Below are 21,438 nucleotides of genomic sequence, written 5' to 3' on the forward strand. Positions count from 1 at the left end.
AATATTAGAAAAGGTGATATGACAAGAATACCTTACAACATCATTTTATTGAAGCCTTGTTACTGTGGTCTCAAAACCCACAAAGCTAAAACAGAATGCAGCTAGTCACACACCAATTATAAATCCTAATTATGTTGCCTCATTCTGCATACATGCAACAAGAAGCAATTATTATTACCTTTGTTCTGCAGCATGAACTCAAGTTTTTCACTTGCTATTTTTTTTTTCATAGGATGAAAGCTGCATGCAGAATTATTAAATGATGTATCAAGGTCATTATTGTAACTAGTGACCCCAGATACTTTAATTTTACCTAACGTGCACTGACTAAAACACCCCCATAAACTGTGCATTTGCACCACGTGGGTCATACTTAAAAAGTCATTCCAGCCAGTTTGGTTCCTAGAGTGTGGCTGTTTCCCACTGCAGCACGCAGTAAGGTATTTTGGCTTATCTTATTAACACTCCCAAAGAGGAGGAGGATATTTTTCCTGTCACATCTATCCTTCACACATGTCTTGGCACGTGACTCAATCAATATTCTGCCTCCTGAACATCTTTATCTTTTATGGACTGCTGCATCAATTACAGCAAACAGCCCTTTTGATTATTTCTGCTTTTCTTCCTGAAATTGTCCTGTGTCAATCTACAAGGCCTGAGACAAAGGTAGAATTCTACAGGCAATTACTCTGAGAGCTGAGAGGCAGAGAGCACACACTACACGTGCTTTTTAATTCCCTGCCTCCAGACGCACAATTTTGCTTGTTGCCAAGTCACACCAGAAATATGCTCCAGTGCCAGCCCCCCACAGGCTGAGGTCTTGGCATTGCTGATTCCCAAATCCCCTTTTCCCAGTTCATGTTAGTAATCTAAAACACAACTACACCAAAATAGCTCACGGAAAGAGTCGGTGGCCACCACAGCGGACAGAACTATGCAATATTCTTCCAAAATGCATTAAGCCATTATCATCTTCATTTCAGTGCTAGGAAAATGAGGCACAGGATGTACTTTGCTCCAGGGTACACAGCAATTCAAGGCAGAGAAGGGGAGGGAAGAGAGGAACTGGAAATTACTAGCTCTATGAAGTTCCCTGACCATGAAGTTGCACTTCTGAGACAACACAAGGATGGTTGTTTGCTAAAAAAAGGGCTTTGCTGAAATCAAGCACCCAGCTCTTTCAAGTAGCACCCAGCTCTTTCAAGTGCTACACTAGGTCATAAACCCATACATTTTCTAAGTTATCTGACTGCAGTACCTCTTCAAGGTCTGTGAGTGCAATGAGGTTTTGTATAAAGAATTACCTCTTCCATGGGGACAACTTGACAATAGCCACCACCTGCAGCTCCACCTGCAGAGAGACAACAGTCAGACTACAGCAATCCAGGTGTCTATAGCCCAGAGTGCTATTACACCTGTTTGCTTAATGGCTCCAAGAGGGCAACTACTACCACAGAGCAGCTGAGTTTAAGTTCCAACACAGTACCTTGAAGGCAAAACCAAAGAACTTACCCAAAGCTCTTTTTTCTTAAAGTAACTGCACTTATAACTAGAAATAATGTAAAACTACAGTGCAGCAGAACAGCATTTCTGAATGCCATCTTTGTCCATTTAGGCCAACTGCAAGCAACAGAACAATCATACCTTTTATGCCAAAAGTTGGCCCCTGAGAAGGCTGCCGAACACAGGCAAAGACATTCTGGTGAAGGTGTGCTCCTAAGGCTTGGACCAGACCAACAGTGGTGGTGCTCTTCCCTTCTCCCAGGGGAGTGGGAGTTATTCTGCAGCAAACAAAGCAGAAGAGACACAATTACAACCTTGTAGTGGGTGAGAATCAAATCCCAGGGACAAAAGAGTCACCCAGTGATTGCAGTTAATGAGAATTCAAGTTCTGAACTGGCTCATACTTCAGCTAATCTTTATCAATTCAAAACTGGAAAGAGATTGGCAAATTATCATGTAACTGCTGACCACTTGCCTTTGAAGCTATTTGCTAGATCCTACTGAAGGCAGGGTACTAGACCAGGAGAAGTTTGGCTAGGAACCAGTCTACCCTTCAAAACCCTGACCTGTAGATCAAAACAAATCATCTGCTGGAGAGAAATGTTAAGCTACGTTCCCACTGTTTGCCACAAGTGATTAATCTACTTCCCAAACTATTAGATTTTCATAGTGTGATTTACTAAAACACACAAACAGCACCCCAAACAATCTCCCCACCAAAAGACAATTCAATGACAAGCCATACTAATAAAATTTCTTTTCATCTTGTAAGTGATGTCTCGGTTCAGGAAGCACCTACCCAGTAACAACGACGTATTTGCCATCTGGCTGGTTCTGCAGACGCTTCAGAGCTGAGAGCTGAACCTTGGCTTTAGTTTGGCCATAGAGCTCCACCTCATCAGGGAAAAGGCCAACTTCTTTTGCAACTTGTTCAATGGGCTTGGGCATGCAAGACTTTGAGATTTCAATATCACTTAAAAAAAAAAGAGCAAGATGAGTTTACAAGTCAAAGACTTCCCAAAAGTTCCCCACTTCTGTATGGAATAAATTACAAACATCTAATCTATATTTTAGAAGTCAATTTTTAAACACCCTGTTAAAGGAATCAATCCCACCAATATCAGGTACATTAGAACAGACACTTCCTCAGAATTGCCTTTTTAAAAATAAAAAAAAGGCCAAACCAAACAACAACTCCCATCCTCAACCTCCTCATTTTCCCGAATGTCTTTTGTATGCAATGTGTTACGATCCCATATGGTATTTTGTGTATTTTCAGCTGCTCCTTGGGGACTTGACACGAGCAACTCCTATTTGAACATGCTAGGGTTTTGGCATGCCAGACTGAAAATTTTCCAAAACTATTACAAGTTATTCTCTATTTCCTGAATCAGCAACCATCTAGCCGGCCTGAAGTCTGTCAAAGTTCAAGGAGACCACACTTCAAGAGATATCACAGCACCACTGCAGCATAGCTCTGCTTCCTCAGGAAGACTGACTTAGAGTGCCTTCATTTGAAAGCATTACCTTGGAACAGGCATCTGTAGGGTAAGCTGGTTGTATTGGATAGTCCATTTTCCAGGCTGGAACTTCTCCAGAAAACGCTGGGCACTCTCCACAGTGCTCTAAAATGAGCAAGCGAATGCATTAAAGCAACCACCACTGCATGAACCGCACTGCTAAACAAAGAGACCAGAGAGTTTTGCCCCTCCTATCTGTCTCAGTCTGGGATTAAACCAGAGTGCTTTTATTAAAGCATTTGCTAATAATCCAAAATGAGATTCTGCTTGCTGTTTTCTTAAAAGGAAAAAGATCCCACCATATTTATCTCTCTACCAATCTTCCACTGTGCTGGATTTTTTTGGGTGTTCTGCACCAGCAGGGTATCTTAAGCAAAGCACGCAAACAGAGGGAGCTGGTTTATACTGTTACTCTCCTTTTTATCCAATCACCCTAAGGATAGTTTTAGAACTACAGCCATAGCATTATAAGACAAGCCCATTTCTTTTAGTTTTGACTGACCACATTCAAAAACCCCTAAAAAACCCCCCAAAACTGACCAACCAGAAACCTCTGCTCTAACATTTCCTTAGAGTCCATCTTTCTCAGTTAACTGAACCCAAATTATCTGCACTAGAAGTTGGAAATCCTAACTAGATTTTGCAAGAGCAAGAAGGCAGCATCAGCTGCTTTGGAAGTGTGCTGATGGTCAGCAGCAACACCCCTCAAAGCAAACACAGAGGAGATGACCACAGTCTGCTCAGTACCTGCATTAACATGGCCACAGTCATAGGCCCAACACCACCAGGAACTGGGGTGATGAAGGAAGCTTTTTCCTTTGCTGAACTGTATGCCACATCTCCCACAACTCTTTTTCCACTGGGCTTTGTGCTGTCTGGGGATTTAAGGAGAAAAGTAAGTTACACATCACATTTCACCACAGCAACAGAGGAGACAGCACTCACTGAAGCTGAAGTCTTTAATTCTGCTGGAGCAAACAAAATAGAAGCTGAGTACCCAGGAAACTGCAAAGAATGATAAAAAAGCTAAGACAACATCACAAGATGAAGCTGTTATCATACTTCACTTGCAGAGTGTCAACAGCTCATGCAACACATCCTCCCATTAAGCCCCACTTATCCTCAGCCAGACAAATCTCCCTTTCCTGGAGGATGCAAGTCTTTTCTCAGTGGCTCATGGCCCACAGGGCAGCTTGAATGAGATATAAACCAACAGTCAGGAAGAGGTGAGAGATGAAACACGGCTGACTTGTTCCAAACCCCCAAGTTTACACTTGCTCTGTTCCATTTTGGAGGGCATCTGGGCCTTACTACTGAATAAAATCATCTGCTTTTACAGAAACTGAAGGCAAAAAGTTCTGAAATTTTCAATTATCACTTCTAGTTTAATGATGGACCAGTAAATACTGCAGTTCACAAAGATTGGTCTTGTCAAAACAAACTTCACAGGTGGCTTAAGAAAGTGTCAGTACGATAATCTTCCTCTCGGGCAATGTATTTTGCTATATCCTGCTGCACTACATGACCTGACAATTCAGAAGCAGACACAGTTCTTTTTTCCTGTGGTGACCTTTAAATTCACTCATAAAGAGAGGAAGAGACAAAATTAATTAGTAAACTAGCACAGTCATTCAAGGAAGTCACTGATTACAGCCCATAAAACCAGAAAATTTAAGTTGCTCCCAGAATGGCAGATTCTCACTTCAGATAAAGGACTCTACGGAGCTTCTAATCAGCGTGAAAATCTGAGAATAGATTTTAATGTTGTTATATTGAAATATTATATTACATACAATAACTGTATGTTTGAACAGAACACAGTCAATAGCTTTCATATACATCTGGTGAGGGGGAAGAGTGGAAGAGAAATCAAACTCCTCAACAGCTGATTATGTTAAAAGCAAAGACAGAACAAAAGCAGCTCCTGCCAACATTATTTTTTAGCTGCATTGTTACTGACAATTAGCAGCTTGGATGCTTTACTGTGTGTTTTAAGCAACACTACTTCTCCCTAAAGCTCAAAGCCCGAACAATATCACAGCTGGTAACCAGTGTTTCTGCAGCCACTGTCAGTTTGCTGCCTGAACTGCAGACCAGTCTGACTTTCCCCCCTAGAGACCAATTTAATTAAGGCTGCAAACGATAAATAAAGTAATTTTATTTTCTTCCAAGGATGCCAAGCAGGCTCATCAGCCATCCAGGAAGGCTCTCAGCCCAAGAAGGAGGAAAACAAGCTGGCACTCCAAACTGCCTCATCTGTTCCACAGACACAGAGAGGAGCACAAGCCAAACAATCCCCCAGTCCCTGCATCTGCACCTCACGCCAAGCACTGCTGAGCACAGCCTAGGAGCTATTCAATTACCTGCAAAATGTCATTTTGAAAGAAAGCTCACATACAGTACTTGCCACCTCTCCCAATAATTTCACCTTCTCAGTATTCATCATCCCACTCTTAAATATACAAACTAGTTACAGGGAGCATCAGTGACACTATAATCGTGTTGCGAAAAAACTGCTCTCATATTCCACTCTCACGGCTCCTTGTTAGCAAGGGCTGCAAAATCCTATAGCAGGCAACTTTTGAGCAGAGTTGCTTTCTCCATCAGGACTCAGAAAGGGACATTCCAGGGACTGCCATCTCTGGGAATATCCTCTACCTGCACTGCTTTCCCTCTCTGTAGCAAAACAAATTCTACAGGCCTGGAACAGGGTATTCAGAGTATTTGTTGGACCAGCCTTCCAACTGCAGGCTGTGGGGAGAGACAAATACAACCCAGTTTGACAAGAAGCACTTGTCTGCTCTAGTAGAGGTTTCAGGAGATTTTTTTTCCCTCTCTATCTGGAGGAAATTCTGTTCATTGCAGTACACAAAGCCATATGTGGCTGAAGTGTCTCTTCCAGTCTCCAAACTGGCACCCTTGGAGCCACTCTCCATTCAAAAGCACAATTTCTATTGTGCTACATGGCTATAACTTGTCCTAACTCCAGCTCGGCTAGACTGCATGAGGTAATGTCCTGATATATCAAATCAGTTTGGGATCTGCCTGGATGGGGTACCCTGACCAGCAAACCAAAGCCATATCCAGAGATTGCCACGTCCTCCAGCTGCAACCCCCTGATCCTGGGAGGCACCTAGCTGGGTGCACTTTCACTGTGGTAAGATGTATGTGCTCTCACCCTATCACATATAAAGCACCATCACAACTAGCAGCAATATTCTATCTGTACAGTGACTTAGCTGGAGAAGCCAGCAAGCGGGCTGCTGTTCTTTCTGTAGCACTGCAATTCCCACAATTCTGGTACTCATTTCCCAAAAGATTAATCTGAAAACTTTTTCACAACATATCAAAGGAAAAAAAAAGTCAGGAAAATTCAGCAGCTTCAGAAAACCACAGGAAAGAACAAAGAAAAGAGAGTGTGTAGCATCCATAATTTCAAAATGTGGCAGTTTTCATGATACTCTATCAAGTCTCAATTATCAAATCTCAATCCCATTAAATGCACTCCACGTGACACTGACTGGGCTGGGTGCACAAGAAGCTCAGATGTCAATGAACTGCTCAAGGCAGGCTAATTGCAAAGGAACAAGATGTGTTCTCAGAGATGCTGTTCATCTAAAGCCTGAAGAAAAGGTCATACCACCATATACCATAAACACAATGGGGGTTTTATTTGCAACATGTCAGCTGGGGAGACTCCAACCCATTCTGCTTCATGCACATCAGCAGTGACCCTGTGGGTTTTGGCAAATGGCCTAAGTTTGGGTAGCTTGGAACAAAAGCATCAAGCAACAAACGGCAACAGCAAACGACTTTTTAATTTTAATTAGATAGAGGACTAATGTTTTTAAAAGCAGCCTAATGTCAACTTTGAGTAACAAAACCACAGAACAGAAATTTCTTTACATTCTGTTAAATAATGGCAACAAAATGACTGATTAATTATGAAAACTACCTTTTAAAAGCCTTGTGGGTGTAGCACAGAAAGTGTGACTAATTTTCCATATCATTCAATATCTGTAATTTGGATTTAAAATGAGATGAAAACAGAAATTGCCAGACTGTCTGTACCATCTTTATAAGGAAGAAGCAACTAAATGAAACCCTACCCTAAAATCCATTACGTTAAAGCACTTTATTCTATGCCTGAGCCATTGTCACCAATACTCTTGCACAATCTGCTTTGTTTCAAGACAACAGCCATTCAAGCCTAAGAAGTTAATGCTGTGATTCAACAAATCCACAGCTACTTTAAGAGACTGCTTGTCATTTCTGTACTTCAAATGGAACAGCTTCACCAGATCCAACCACGAAGTAATGACAGCAAAGCTCTCAATCTGCGCTCCAAAGTGACAACAGCGACAAGACTTCACTATGTAGCTGGGGCAAATTAAATGGATATTCTATTGCAACATTTCGCGGGCCTCCTCTTTCCTCTATTAATCATCAGCCTCGCTGAAGGTAGAATCAAAACTGCCACTGATCTGCTTTAGAAGAGTACTTCAGATCAGTGTTTTGTTTACTTTGGCATTGCCAGAGGTTGCCATCACTACTTAAGACAGATTTACAGGAAAAAGAAGTCTATGTGGACCAGAGACACCAAGGAAACAGTATTCATGAACTTAGCAAATGCATTTATATACAAACATATCCCCACTTGTTATAATTGCCCACGCACCTGGAACATGGTTAATTCCACAGTCTATTACGATTGCACCAGGCTTGATCCATTCACCTTTTACCATTTCAGCTCTACCAGCTGCAACCACCAGGATGTCAGCTTTGCCAACCTATAAAAAAATTAAAAACAGACAACTGTGTATCACACTGGCAGTGGAAAAATGCAGAGCTGCTTCTGCAGCAAGTTAGATCAGCTTCAGCAGAAGTGAAACTGTGCTCACCCAATTCCATTGGAGGCATGGAAGGGCACTCTCAGCAATTAAAGGTAGTTGCCAGCTCCTTGGTAAGGACAAATTCCTGCAGCTAGAAATAATGGCCTATTTTCACACTCCTACCCCAAACTATTGCTAGTCAACACTTCACAACCTCCTCTGAACTCCTCCATGATTCCCAAGTGGATCATACAGGCTACATTTAGATAAAATTAAAGCCTTCTGAATATTCGTCTCTTCCTTCAAATATCCCTACACATTCAGTGCTAGAAATATACCCAGCACTCATCAGACAGCAAGAACTCATCTTGTTCAGCCAAGAACAACCCCTGCACAGAACTAAGCAGCACTTCACTTGAGACAGCACTGTCTCGTGCTTTTCATGTCCAGGACTCCGTATCACACAACTCCAGGGAAAGCTGACTGTATTTCAGCACTAATATTCAGTCAGGGACTACTCACTAAATTTGACAGATCCAGTAATGAAGCTGGTGCTAAAGATTCTTACTAAAGCTCGTTGTCAGTTCCTGCACTGCTTCATTCACATTTGCTTAGGAAGTTGCTATCCCTTGGAATTTTTTTCTCTTAATCTTCAAGGGAGATAAACTATTTTTAAGATATCATTAAGTATTAGCACTTCAATTTTTAATCAACGTGATGATGGTCTTACTGAACAGCAACTTAACAGCGTGAAGCACTGCAGTGTTTCTGATCTACTTTGCAAGTTATATTCAAACACTCCTACTCCCTTTTCAGCTTTAATACTTGCCTACAGAGCCTGGCAGTGCTGATGGCTCTACGAAATCCAAGTAGGTGGCAGCACAGCAAAACACTATTTCTGTCACTCTCACTGCTGAAGAGGAAAATGGTACCAACTCCCTGTCATAGAAAATCGACTGAAAAAAATAAACCAGCGGAGAAATCATTTGGCTTAACATTTCTCAGCCATTAGAGAAGAAGACCAACTGGTTGTTTTGGTAAAAAAAAAAAAAAATCAAAACAACAAAAACATATGCTGTTTTGCCAGCCCCTACATGGAGTTTAGGAAGGGATGATTAAATTCTCAGCACTTGCTCAAAGACAACAAAAATAGTAATTTTATTGTTATAATTAAACCCCTCTAATTAAATGCCAAAAATAATCAAGATCCTATTCCAGCGGAAGTATTTACACAACCATGCAATGAGCAGGACTGGAAAACCAATTCAGATGAAAGACACCCCAGACCTAATGACTCACAGCAGCAACATACTGAGCAGCAATGTGCATGGAGTAGCAGTGGCCTGGAACAAATAACTACAGCCTGCCCTTACCTCCTCAGCCAGGGTGGAGGTCTTGGAATGGCACGTGGTGACTGTTGCATTATTCCAGAGCAGCAGGTCGTGCATGGGAGCACCCACGATCTTACTGCGACCGATCACCACGGCTCTTTTCCCTGCCACCTGGACACCTGCACCACAAAGAGTCAGGAGAGAGCAAAAAAAGAGGTCACTGTGCAGCCTGGTACACACTAACTCAAACTGCTCTGGACTCGTGGTCAGTTTAAGTCTGGCCCTGGTACTTCAGAATAATATTCTTTGTTATGTGTGGTAGAGAACTGTAGCTGGGAGGGAGGAAGGCAAGATCATTTTAACCTAGTTCTTTTACTATCTAAGGCAGCAGAGATGAAATGTGGTATCTCAGCAGAAGTTGTGAAGCAGAGCCTTGCAATGTGTGTAATTTCTACTCTTATTGAAGACTACTGAACTCATGAATAATGTATGGAAACCTCCTTACCTGTCTGCCTGATGAGTTCCATGCATCCCTTTGGCGTACACGGAATAAAGCAGTCTCCAAGGTCTCCTCTAGAGAGTTTCCCAGCATTGATGCTACTTAAGCTGTATTTTGAATAAATAAAGGCCAAGTAAGATACCTAGCCTCACTGTTCAAGAGAAAATAAAGAAAAAAGGTTTCTTTCTGGAGCAGCTGTCATGCTCTCCAGGGGTGAAGTCAGTTTACCCATCCACATCCTTCTCAGGTGCAACAGCATTGGTTATTTTTTCTGTGTTGATGGGTTTATTGGAGTCGAGCGGCAGCTGCACTATAAATCCATGAACAGCTGGGTCTGCATTCAGAGAGGCAATGCACTTGAGCACCTACAACAGCAAACACCAAAAAACGAATGGCTAATGAACTGAAATACAACTGATGCAAAGGAAAAAACAATCCTATCTGAATTAAAAGATACAAACTTCGTATTTAGTTTTTCCACCCAGAAGTATAAACCACTTACATTTTGTATTTTAAAAAAATAGTTCCTAAAGTCTCTAAGTCTTACATTGTTTTAGTTTTCTTAAAAAAAAACAAAACACAAAAACACCTCAGCAGATTCCAAGTCTTTTTTCATGAGTTAGCATCAATAATCAAGTAGTCCTTTTTTATGCAATGACAGGGCAAAGATATCTTGAGCTCAACACCAAAGTTATGTATTTTTTCATTACTGGCTATATTACTTACATCAGCTTCTGTTGCTGTGTTTGGCAATTTTATGTGGTTGGCACTGATCCCAATCTGCAAATGAGAATAACAACAAATCATCTGATTTCTGAATTGACATCCAATCGATCTGGCTAATCTCTCTATCCAGCTAAATCACAGTTGAATTCTGTCACATTTCCCAAGTCTATCTCCTGTTCCTAAAGCTTAAAGTCCTACAATTTAGAAATACCATCAAAGAAAGGTCAGTGCTTTGCCTACTGAGTCTGTCCTTTAACTGTCCTATTCACCTTTTGACATGAACAGCATTAGCTTTGCTTGACAGCACACTGCCTTCAAGTGGCAGGTATCACCTAGGGAAGAAAAATGCACTCATCTGTGTTCCTGCCCTGCTAAAACATGTAATGTTCTACCTGTGACAAGCACAAGGCAACTGCAGGTACAAGACACTCAGGGAAGATAAGGACAAGGCCACAGATCAGGAAAGACACAGCACTTGAGACAAACGTAATCTGTGATGATCACACAAAAACTGCCACCAACCCACACTGCTGTGACTAGAGAACCCCACTTGATTCTCAGGTTACACACCTACACTGCATTCTTGCAACTGAGAACTCAGGCCAACACTGCTTTCTCCAATACTGGCCAAGCTTGGACAAAACTATTGACTTGCATCTGTTTTTTCATATTCAGATCTGACTGACTATAGGAGGGTAAAAAGTAGTCCTAAAAGTCCAGCCATTACCTCAGCAGCAGCCTTCAGCTTCATGTTAATGTAGAGGTTTGAATCATCCCGATTTCCAACCTAAGGATGAAAAAAAAAGTTGAATTACAGCACAGAATAGCGACCCAGATACAGGCTGAGATGGGCTTAGCCCTCAGCTTCCTTGGATCTACAAAGAGACAGAGGTATTCCTGAATTACTGTAAAACACACTGATAGAGGATATAAGCAGCTAGAGCTAACAGGAAAGTTCTTTCAAGTACGAGGCAGATAAAGACAAGTTGTCTGATCTCCTGCACAAACACCATTTGCACCCGTTGAAAAACCTTAAAAACTCACTGGTCTCCAAAGCAGAAAATACTGCCTGCCTTGTGATCTGAGAAAGTTAAATCCTTAGCTAATTAACATGATCAGCAGGTGCTGATAACATTCAATTATCTCATTAAGACTTTCAGAAACAGTGGGCCTCTTTGATATCCAGGAATCTTAATTTTATGTACATAAATGCTTTGATGGAGACATTTTTTCCACTGCTGTTTTGAACCTTGAGAATTTTCCTGCCAAACAAAAACCAAAACAAAGACAATGCACAAAGAAACAAAACAAAGCGATGCACAAAGAAAAAGCAGCAAGTGGAACAAATGTCTGCAGATTTTGGCAGTACTGGGTGCTTACAGTACAACTGCATTTCAGGAGACCACTTGCATCATCCAGTATGTTTTGCTAAAGGTAATACTCCTTCCAACCTTAAGAAAATCGGTGTCAAATAAGGAAAAGCTGATAAAGAAGCTCTTGAAATACTGTTCCCTGGTACTTGGGAGTGATCCCTGTTCTCATATAGACTGCAAGCTGCAGAGGTGACTGCATTACCTGATCACTCAGAACACATCGGTTCTTCCTCCCTAGGCACAGATAAAGGGGCTGTCTTCCCCGTAAAGTTTGCTGGGTTTAAGAAAAAGTTTGCTTCATACAGGGCAGAGAAACAGGAGATGTCAGCAAATATATGTTTTGTGAATGAGGAATTACTGACTACAGGACAAAAAAATAAAGATTAACTGACTTATTCTTTGAGCTCAGAGGACACCAGATGCCTCCCAAGAACAGAGCACATAATGCATGGTGTGCTACACACAAGAAACAGCTCATTGTCCTGACTTCACTGAAAAACAGACAGCTGCAAATATCAGTATTAGGAGATGAACTCCAAGCCCAGACTGTTTGGCAGCTTACAGAAGTGTCAGGCAGCCGAAGAGAAACAGGTTGTAAAGGACTCTGAGACAATCCAGCACTGAATACAGGCTCACCATGAAAACAATCCAGTAATTCCACAAGACAGCAATTTTTGAAGACAGTTTGAGGTCAACAGAACAGCAGCTTTCATCAAAGCACTACTAAATTTTTAGATCCTCCTTCCTTCCTTCTAAGCATCTGCAGACAAATTTTCTGTAGAGACAATCTACTTGAAGTTAACAGAAAGGAAAACCAGAAACACAAACACAGATTTGCTCCTGGCATCTGAGAGGAGCATGGCCTTTGTGTGGTATGGTGGCATTAGCACTGGAATCCACACAGGGACCAAAGGCTCTGCAGGAGCACAAAATACTGAGTAAGGACTTTTCTAAGCAGCCACTTACATCCCCTCAATCCTTTGTGGACACACCGTTCCTTCCTCTAGCATAACACTTGCTATTGCTAGTCACCTTCTGGCCTAAGCACAAAGGGCTTCCATTTTTTATAGCTGCAAAGGAAAAAAATTCTGCCAAACACAGGTCAAACCGCCATACTTGACATGTGCTTTTTACCTCTGCAAACCTTTCTGTGTAGACTCTAACACTTGCTCACTTCTGAGAGATATCCAATTCAGCAACAGAATATTGTTCCATCCCTTGCACTCTAAGTCATCTTGGCCAAAGGCAGTTTTAGTTTTGTTTGAGTTTCCTTCCCCCCTCTGCCCCTCTTTTCTCTCCATGTTTTGACATAACAGCAGACCAAATCACTTAATAAACATCCCACGTGGAGAATTTCTGGTACAAACACATCTCTGAAAGCTGCCAAACTTCAGGGCTCACTCAAGTGCAGAGATCTGGAATGGAGTCTACAAGCACTGCTTGCTCTTAATAGGCAAACAGCTTGATTCCACCATTGCACAAACACAACACTCCAACAGAGAACAGGGTCTGAAAAAAGAAATAGAACAACTGAAAAATTAAAAAAAAATTTAAATTGGGCCCTGATACTTGGCAAAAAGATATAACAGGACTGTGTTACCATCCCACAGAGAATACTGTTCCTAATAAAATGCTACCAACTATAAGTCAGCTTTGATGAAGCTCATCAGCTGTGCCCTTACCACTGCAAAACAATTCAAATTTTCTGTAGTTGTCATTAGAGAAAACAATACCTGCAAAATGGCAAGTCCTGGTCTGAAGCCTGGAAATTTCTCAGTCATCTCAACAACTTGCTGCTTTAGTCTGTCTCTCACTTGTCTGAAGAGGGGGAAAAAAAGAGAAAATAAATGCAAGGTAGAAGTTAATCACAAGGCTGAATTCTGAAATAGGGATGGAGTTGTTCTGATACAGTCAGGAGTTGTAAAGGTGAGAGATGGGCAGACTGGCAAACATGTACTTATGCCTTGAGTACACAGCTCCTAGCAATCTCCAAATAAGACTGATGCCCATAAGTCACTAAGACACTCTGGAACCAGGTTCATTCAAATTTATTTAAATAATTTTATTTTTTGAAGTCCACATTGTGCTTCTTCATGCTCTCAAAGGATACAAGGGTAAAAAAAAAAAAAAAAAAAGGTTCGAAATATGGCATGGAAATTCCTGGGATTTCAAACTCCTTTCTCTAAAGGAAATCCTCTTTCCACCCTTGCTGTACTAAAATTACCTGGGAAATAACTAAACAAGCAGGAGATAAAGCAGAGATGAGAATAGGAGGTGGACAGACGTGAGGAAAAGCCACCAAACCCTGACAGCTCAGGTCAACCCTTCAGTAAAGGCAAGTTTAAGGATACAATTGTAAAAATCTCAACTTTGAAACAGAGCACTGATTAGTTGTTCTACTTCAGATGAGAACTCACACCCAGTTTACCATGGAATGTTTTAATAACAAGTACCCAGCACTGAAATTAGCCACAGACAGCTCAAAAGCCACTGTGACCACCTCTCCCCAGTCTTGCATTCCTCTCTTATTTCTCAACCACTCTGGCCCCACACACATAATCCTTCACCAGGGAAGGTGCCAGGCTCAACTGCTCCGTCTTCTCACCACAGGCAGTCAGGACTGTGAAAAAACTGACCAGTTCTGTGCATCTCACGGGCTCATGGCACTGGAAGGAGGCTGTGGCACTGTACTGCAAATATAAGAGACATTCAGAACCAAAAGCCAGGTAAGCAAAACCTCAAAGACATGAGAGGCTTGACAGGTCTGTCCTCCATGTGATCTCCATCCTGCGTCACATCCCCATTCTCAGAGATGAGAAGGTGCTACCACCACACTCAGCAAATCTACCCTGCACCAAACACCCTCTGGTTTAAACCACAGGTCTCCTTGTGCTCATCTACCCTCAGATCAGCATTACCAGCTCTGCTACTTCCCAAGTGGGACCAGATTTCCCAGACTGAAGCAGGTGCTGTTGGTGCCAGTTCATTAAAATTGTGACCAGATAAAGCAAGGGTACAGGGACAAGGTACATAGCTGTCCAGCTGGGAGTCTGTGATTCCTGCAAAGAGGGAAACTCCAGGAAAACAGATAGCCAGTGAAGCAACCCTGCAACTATGAGCTCCAAATTAGAACTGCCAGAGGCATGAAGACAGGGAAATGGGAACAGCACACAGCTCTCTCAACCCAGCAGCACTGATCCCAGGGGACAGCTGCAGCTGGCCCAGCTAGAAGCAGCCCTAAGGCTGCTTTAGGTCTTATCTCAGAGGGAGTCACAGCCTCCAGCTACATCCCAAATCATGCATCTCTCCTGCTGCATCCTGAATCACATGGCCAGAGCTCTGCTGCACCTGAGGAATGGGTTCAGAGTATTTATAGGTGTTTGCACCTAGCCATGTGGTTCAGTCTCTTAACAAGCTTCAGCAGAAGCAAGTGTTTGCAGCCTTACTTAACAAACAGTAGTTCTGGGCCTTCCTTCAGCTACCACCTCTGTAGAAGACCTGACATCAAGACCAGCTGATGAGTTCAGAAAACTCATAGCAAACCTTACCCCAGCAATTATTTGTGCTTAAGTGACAAAAATTCATCTGCTGGAGAGCAAAATCCCCAATTGCCTCTCCTTACACTCCAGCTGTAAGTCCCTAGGGAAGCACCTGAGCTGGCTCATGAGCAGCCTCTAACAACAACACAACAATCTCAAGGAGCATCAGAAACCCCTCTGCATGTGGCCTGTGGGCAACTCTCCAAGGGAACTATTTCTGAGGACTTTGGTGTTCCAGTAAGGAAAGGCAGCACTGGTTTGTGGCCAGCAAACCAAAAGAAATGCAAACAAACGAAATATTAGAAAGGATCCCAGGTTTAGGTATTACTTTTATTCCAGTCTTCTCAGCTGAAGAAAAACAAGCCCACCCAATTTCCTCTGTGAAGTAGGGCTGTGCTGTGCTTTTACCCCCAGCAGCCACAATTATTCACACTTACAATGCTGTCATTTTCTGTACTTAGGCACTAGGTCACTTCCCCTTCAGCTCCAGAAGAAAGGTAATACCCACAAACATACAAACGTGGTGCTGTCAGTGCGGTTTTCTTTAGGAGCTTTGAATCAAGAAATCACTTGTTAGACAGCCACCTAGCGTTGGGTAGCACTGCTCTCCAGTGGTCAAAAAAAACACAGGGGCAAAGGTTTGAGAGAAAATTCAAGAAAAAAAGAAGAAATCTTTGTTTTAACTCCACAGACTTACAAAAGCCATAAAAATAACCTTTGCAAACCAGCAGCAATTTAGTTATATAGTCTGCAAAATTCTATTGTGGACCTCAGGCCTTCCCAAAGATAAAAGTTTATATTGATAAATCAATATCACTTTTTACTAGCTGTATGAAAACTCTTTTAAATCTTCAAACAAAAAATTTGCAGTTCTATGTGGCTGCTGCCCCAAAAGCCTTCTCTCTGACTCGAAGCCCCCTCATATGTTCACGTGCCCTTCCACAAACAAATACATACAGCAAACAAAAGTCCAGGGTCCACACAGGTTAAGGACAACACGTGGTTCTAAGCATACACTGCAACAGCCAGCTCCAAAGATTAAAGAATTTGTTAGCATTTCTTTCTGTAGACTGCAACAGTGAGCTGAATTTAAATTTATTAAGGAATTTCCCAAAAATTGAAACAAAGGACAAACCACACTCATTCAGCTCTGCTGGAAATGGAGAGAATATGGCTCCCATATCAGCAGAACCCCACACCCTCCTGTGGGATTATGGACACTGCTCAGCTGGTGAGGACACAGCACCATACTGAAGATGACAGCAGGCTGTGTTTCTGTCCCTTCTGTGAGTAACAGGGTCCAGGGTCTGTGCAAATAGTGCCAAACACAGGACCTGGCAAACACCTCCTCAGAGACAGTGAAGCTCCAGAAGATGCCTGTCCCCAGAGGGGAGGGTTTGGCTTTACTGCCTGGATCACAGATTCCCCAAGGGTTTCATACACATGCAGCAGAAATGCTCCTGCTGCAGCCCTGCAGAAATAGCTGCATGAGGCTGATGGTCCTCCCCAGGTCCTGCACCATCCTGGTCAGAGCTGTTATCCCTGCAGCCATTCCTCCTTACAGCTTGCAGCACTGCCACTGCTCACCTCCTGTTGCTCCCATGGGAGCATATTTTTCCACCACAATATGGAAAAACAAGTTTTCCCATCTCCAAACCACCATGGCATCACGTCCTAGCCCCGGACAACTGTATTATCTTAAAATGCTGGGAGGGGGGCTGCAAAGAAGAACGTCACAGAACATCCCACTCGCACCCAAAGGAGGCACAGAGTGTCTTCTGAGGGAAGTCACAGGTTGGCTCAGTGAGTGGCACTGGGATAGGAAATACCTTGGGAAAGACCAACTGAACACTGCTGGCAATTCAACAGATGGCTTCAGTTGCAGGAAGACATCATTTAGAGCTGGAATGAGTTCACAGGTCTCCCATCCTCTTGTCTCATGCTCTACTGCTGCATGCTCCTGGCACACTATCATTATCTCCAAGAAAAAATACCTGCTACTTTCTACCACTTCCACACTCACAAGGCTTTTAAACCACCTTTTTAGTTGTGTTGATGCCTTCCCTGTAAGCTGGTGCTGATGTGCACAGATCACACAGCCCTGCTGCCCAGACAATGTTTTCTCCTATCTTATTGACTCTTTAGAGCAGGGTCACATTTTTTTAAACTGTGTCTGCACAGCACTGAGCATTAGGGGTTCTTACTCATATTGCAGCCACCCAATAGCACTGGCAGTTCAGTTTAAATCAGCCCATCCACAGTGTAGGACCCTTCAGTGCAAGCCTGAAACATTGTGAGTAGGATCTGGTAAAAGAGAACTCAGATATCAGGGAATTTTTTCAGACTAGATTTACCTGGAGTTACAATAGGAACCCAAAAAAAAAACAACCAACCAACTAAAAAAACAGCATTTAAGGCCCAGACTGAAAAGGTTGAGGAGTTGTTTACTGCACTGTTACCTCCAGTTATAAGTTCAGCCTGCTCACCACTTTACTGAGCACTCTAAACCCAAAGCACTACCTGGCCCATCCCCAGGGGCTGTGAGGGGTGCTAAGTCTTCCCTGCCATCACAACTCATGAGCCACTCTTCCAGAACAGAAATGCTGGTTCACTCCTGGTTCTACCAACCAATTTAGGCCAAGCCAGAGGTTTCCAAACCTGGGCTCTTTCAGATGGTAAAGCCTGAACACACAGCTCACTGCAGCGGACATAAACTGTAAAGAAGAGCCACTACCATATTTTGCTCTGATTATCTCTTTAGATACAGAAACAGAGATTGATTTTTCTTCAGGGACTACCAGCAATAAAAGGTGGAGAACACTGTATTTTTATTACCTTAAACCCACCATATCCTGCATACTTAAAGCACTGCTTCTCTTCCTCCCTTTAGTCATTTGTTTACTGTACTGTTATACAGTAACTCATCTTTTGCAACTCATTTGCCAATGAGGCAAATTTAACTTGGAGCAAAATCTAAAGAAGAATTACTAAACAGTCACTCAGAAAACTAGAGGAAAGCAACTCTGAGCCAACTCAGCCAGCTCAGATTGATGCAGAAGCCATCCAATATTTAATATATTTCACAAACTGTGCAGGCTTCTTGTTTGTACTGACAGAGCAGACTTTTTGATGTTGACGCATTAACATCAACACCAAAATCTTACAGAGAAAACAATGTCTGCTGTGTTCTCCTTCCCATGCCCAGCCTACCCACATTTTCCATCATCATAGGTAATACTCAAAGCCACTGAAAATGTCAATTTTCCTTTGTACCTCTTCTGAGCTTTCCAAAGGTGTGAACTAGCTTTATCACCTCACCAAGTTTTCCTTATTTATAGGGGCAAGGAAACTCTCTCAAAGTATTTATTCTCTTTACATGTTTCACAAGAATAAGAATGCCAGTATCTACCTGATTTTTGTTTAAATAGCTGGTATGATTGTGAATTAGGTATTTTTTCATCTGCTTTGAGGAAGGGGTGCTTGGTGGCTGGAGGAGAAAGTTCACTTAAAGAGCTTTGATTTAAAACACACAGAGAAACCCAGCATTAAGCAGCTGGAACACCACTACCTTCAACTCATTTGTCAATATCTGACTGACTTACAAATAAACATTTTTCTTGATTAAAGGGTAAAGTAACAAAAAAACCTACCCCCTACAAGATAGGAACGGAAAAGGTTTTGCAGTTGATGTAAAGTCAGGGACGTTCCCTTTCTACAGCAGGCAGTTCAGTTGAAAATTCCTAGAAAAACCACATGCCTATCACCTTCTGCTGCTGCCAGACTCTTGGCCTGGAGGTGAACTCTGGCCAGTGAGAATCCTTTGGAGCAGCATTTCTCTAGGGGTCTGGAAGAAAGGGACAGCTGTCTTCAGGGTAGACAGCCAAATTTCTCATGATTCCTTCAAGTACTCCACTAGAAAAAGGCATGGCCCATGGGGAACAGGTGTTGCTTTTGCTATATTGAACACAAATACAGCACGAAAGGAACTGAAGGACAGCTGAACAACTGCAATTATTTTTCCATTTTGTGCTGTCTTCAGGTCAAGATTTGATAACTCTGGAAGACAGACTTCAGCCAAACACCTGAAGAGATGTGCTAGAAGTTAATAAAACCTTTCCCCTGTATGTGCCTATTAAAAGCTCATGCCTCTTCCCAGGTATTTCCACATCATGAATATCCCCTGAGAACTGCTAGTTTGTAGCTGCTACTACAGTACAGAAAACAAACAGAAATAAATTTCACTGCTATATCTTTAAAATTAAGTAATTAATGCAACACGCCATACTAAGGAAGCTAGAAGTTTTAATGTGAATTATCACTGTACCCAAACTAGCATCTTTCCAGGACCTATTGCACTTCAGGGTGACTTTCTATGACAGGAAAGAAACCCTACAACAGGCAAATCATGAAGTCCCACCAGCCACAAGTACAGGTGTTGCAGAGTGTGCTGGCCCCAACACTGCCAAAAGAATCAGGTGGAACGAAGTATATAAGACTGAGAGACTGCAATACACAGGTGGTAGTGGCTCCAAAATTACCAGGTAGAAAACATGCAAGTATCCTTTCCTCATGGATATTCAGATTCAAGGCACATTAGGCCTGCTTTTCAGAACTGCTTCACTGTTGGTTAGATGTAGATGTGCCATACACGGCAATACTGAAGAGGAGAACTAAATGCTTTGCTGAGATTACTTTATATCTTTCCAAATGTAACCTTTCTGTCTGAATTCCCTGATTATATCAACAGGAGGTATCCAATGAACCTACCTAACCAAACCCTGTTTCCACAGAGTGTAACAGAACCATTACACTGCATTTCCCCCAGACTAAGGAAGTTTATTTGGCTTTCTTATCAAATGTGTATGTTGAGTGGCAGCAGGAAAAACAAGCAAATTAAAAGACACAACGCAGGCTCACCTATACCCAAGGCTTGCCAGCTAAGTAAATGCTGAAAAGTACAAGACCACTCCTTTTTCCTTCAAGGTCTCCCAAATGTTTTAAATAGCTTTGGCAGGACACCCGTGAACATTCAGCTGCGTGTTATCCGACATGTGGATAAACTTCCTTTGCTTTTAGAGAGGAACTGTCAATGCTTGTAGAGTATGAAAACAGAGCCCATACCTAAAGCACATGTTCCCAACTCTGCTCATAAAGCATCCCAGCTTACAAACACTGAAGCTGTAGGTCAGCCGGTGGCTTCACACCTGCCTGGGCTCTCATCCCATCGATGCTCAGCGACCACCAGGCGCTTTCTGGGGCTGCCAGAGACCCCACCTGACGCGCCACTGGCAGCACTTTGCATTCTCCTTCAGACCTTTCATACTGTACTTTGTCTAATAACTCCCAGTTTACAGCCAGGAAGAGCTTTGGCTGCAACGTAGTGAAAAAGCTTTAGGATGTCTCCAAACCTGCTTTGTCCACAGAGCCAGAGTGGAAGTCGCCCACAGCCCCATCCCGCTGCCAGCACACCCGCGGACCGCCGGGGCACCCCTCAGCTCCTCGGCCACACCGGTCCCTTCCCGAAAGGCAAAAGCCCCGCGGCTCCCAGACTTTCCCGCCCGAGGGAACCCGGCCGAGCGCTGCGGGCAGGGCGGGCAGCCCCGCTACGTACCCGGAGACAATCTTGCCGCTGAGGATCTCGGCGGGGGCCATAGCGAGGGCTGGAGGGCGGGCGAGCAGCGGGCCTGCACAGGCGAGCGCGGCGGGGCTCCCGGGAGATCTGCGGGACACGCTGTGCCCACTCCTGCCTCACTCGCGCCCCACGTGGCCCCGAACTTTCGGCGGCCCCGGCCCCGGCCCTGGCCCCGGTCCCGCCGCGCAGGCGCTGCCCCCGCCCCGTCCCGCCCCGCGGCTCCCTCAGCGCGGGCACCGCTCCCCTTCCCGCCCGCTGCCTCCCGCGGCCCGGCTGCAGCGCGGGCGAGCGGGGCTGAGGCGAAATGGCCGCCAAAACGCCCTCAAAATGCCCTTCAAAATGCCCTCCAAAACGCTTCCGAGGCAGCGCTCCCGGGCGTGCCCGGCCCCTGCTCCACGCAGAGCGGGGCCGGCTGGAAGGAGAGGGCAGCCCTGGAGGGAGCTGAGGGATGCTGATGTTAGGCTGTGCACAGGGAATGCATAG

At 43.5% G+C, this 21,438-nt stretch overlaps 1 protein-coding gene across 1 annotated transcript in view; it reads right to left on the minus strand.

Moving 5' to 3' along the window:
• Positions 1-21,154, minus strand: part of MTHFD1 (methylenetetrahydrofolate dehydrogenase, cyclohydrolase and formyltetrahydrofolate synthetase 1) — a 39,645-nt gene extending 18,491 nt beyond the window's left edge. The window contains exons 1-13 of the mRNA XM_088166320.1: positions 20,935-21,154; positions 13,518-13,602; positions 11,139-11,198; positions 10,412-10,465; positions 9,914-10,050; positions 9,692-9,792; positions 9,229-9,365; positions 7,702-7,813; positions 3,771-3,898; positions 3,031-3,128; positions 2,303-2,476; positions 1,645-1,781; positions 1,305-1,351 (exon numbers count right to left, since the gene is read on the minus strand). Of these exons, the coding sequence (XP_088022446.1) occupies positions 1,305-1,351; positions 1,645-1,781; positions 2,303-2,476; positions 3,031-3,128; positions 3,771-3,898; positions 7,702-7,813; positions 9,229-9,365; positions 9,692-9,792; positions 9,914-10,050; positions 10,412-10,465; positions 11,139-11,198; positions 13,518-13,602; positions 20,935-20,975 (1,311 nt within the window). The 5' untranslated portion in view covers positions 20,976-21,154. The remainder of the gene's footprint in view (positions 1-1,304; positions 1,352-1,644; positions 1,782-2,302; positions 2,477-3,030; positions 3,129-3,770; positions 3,899-7,701; positions 7,814-9,228; positions 9,366-9,691; positions 9,793-9,913; positions 10,051-10,411; positions 10,466-11,138; positions 11,199-13,517; positions 13,603-20,934) is intronic.
• Between the last annotated feature and the right edge of the window lie 284 nt (positions 21,155-21,438).

Source organism: Sturnus vulgaris, chromosome 6 (assembly GCF_052056855.1).
Source record: "Sturnus vulgaris isolate bStuVul1 chromosome 6, bStuVul1.hap1, whole genome shotgun sequence".
Taxonomy (NCBI): Eukaryota; Metazoa; Chordata; class Aves; order Passeriformes; family Sturnidae; genus Sturnus; species Sturnus vulgaris.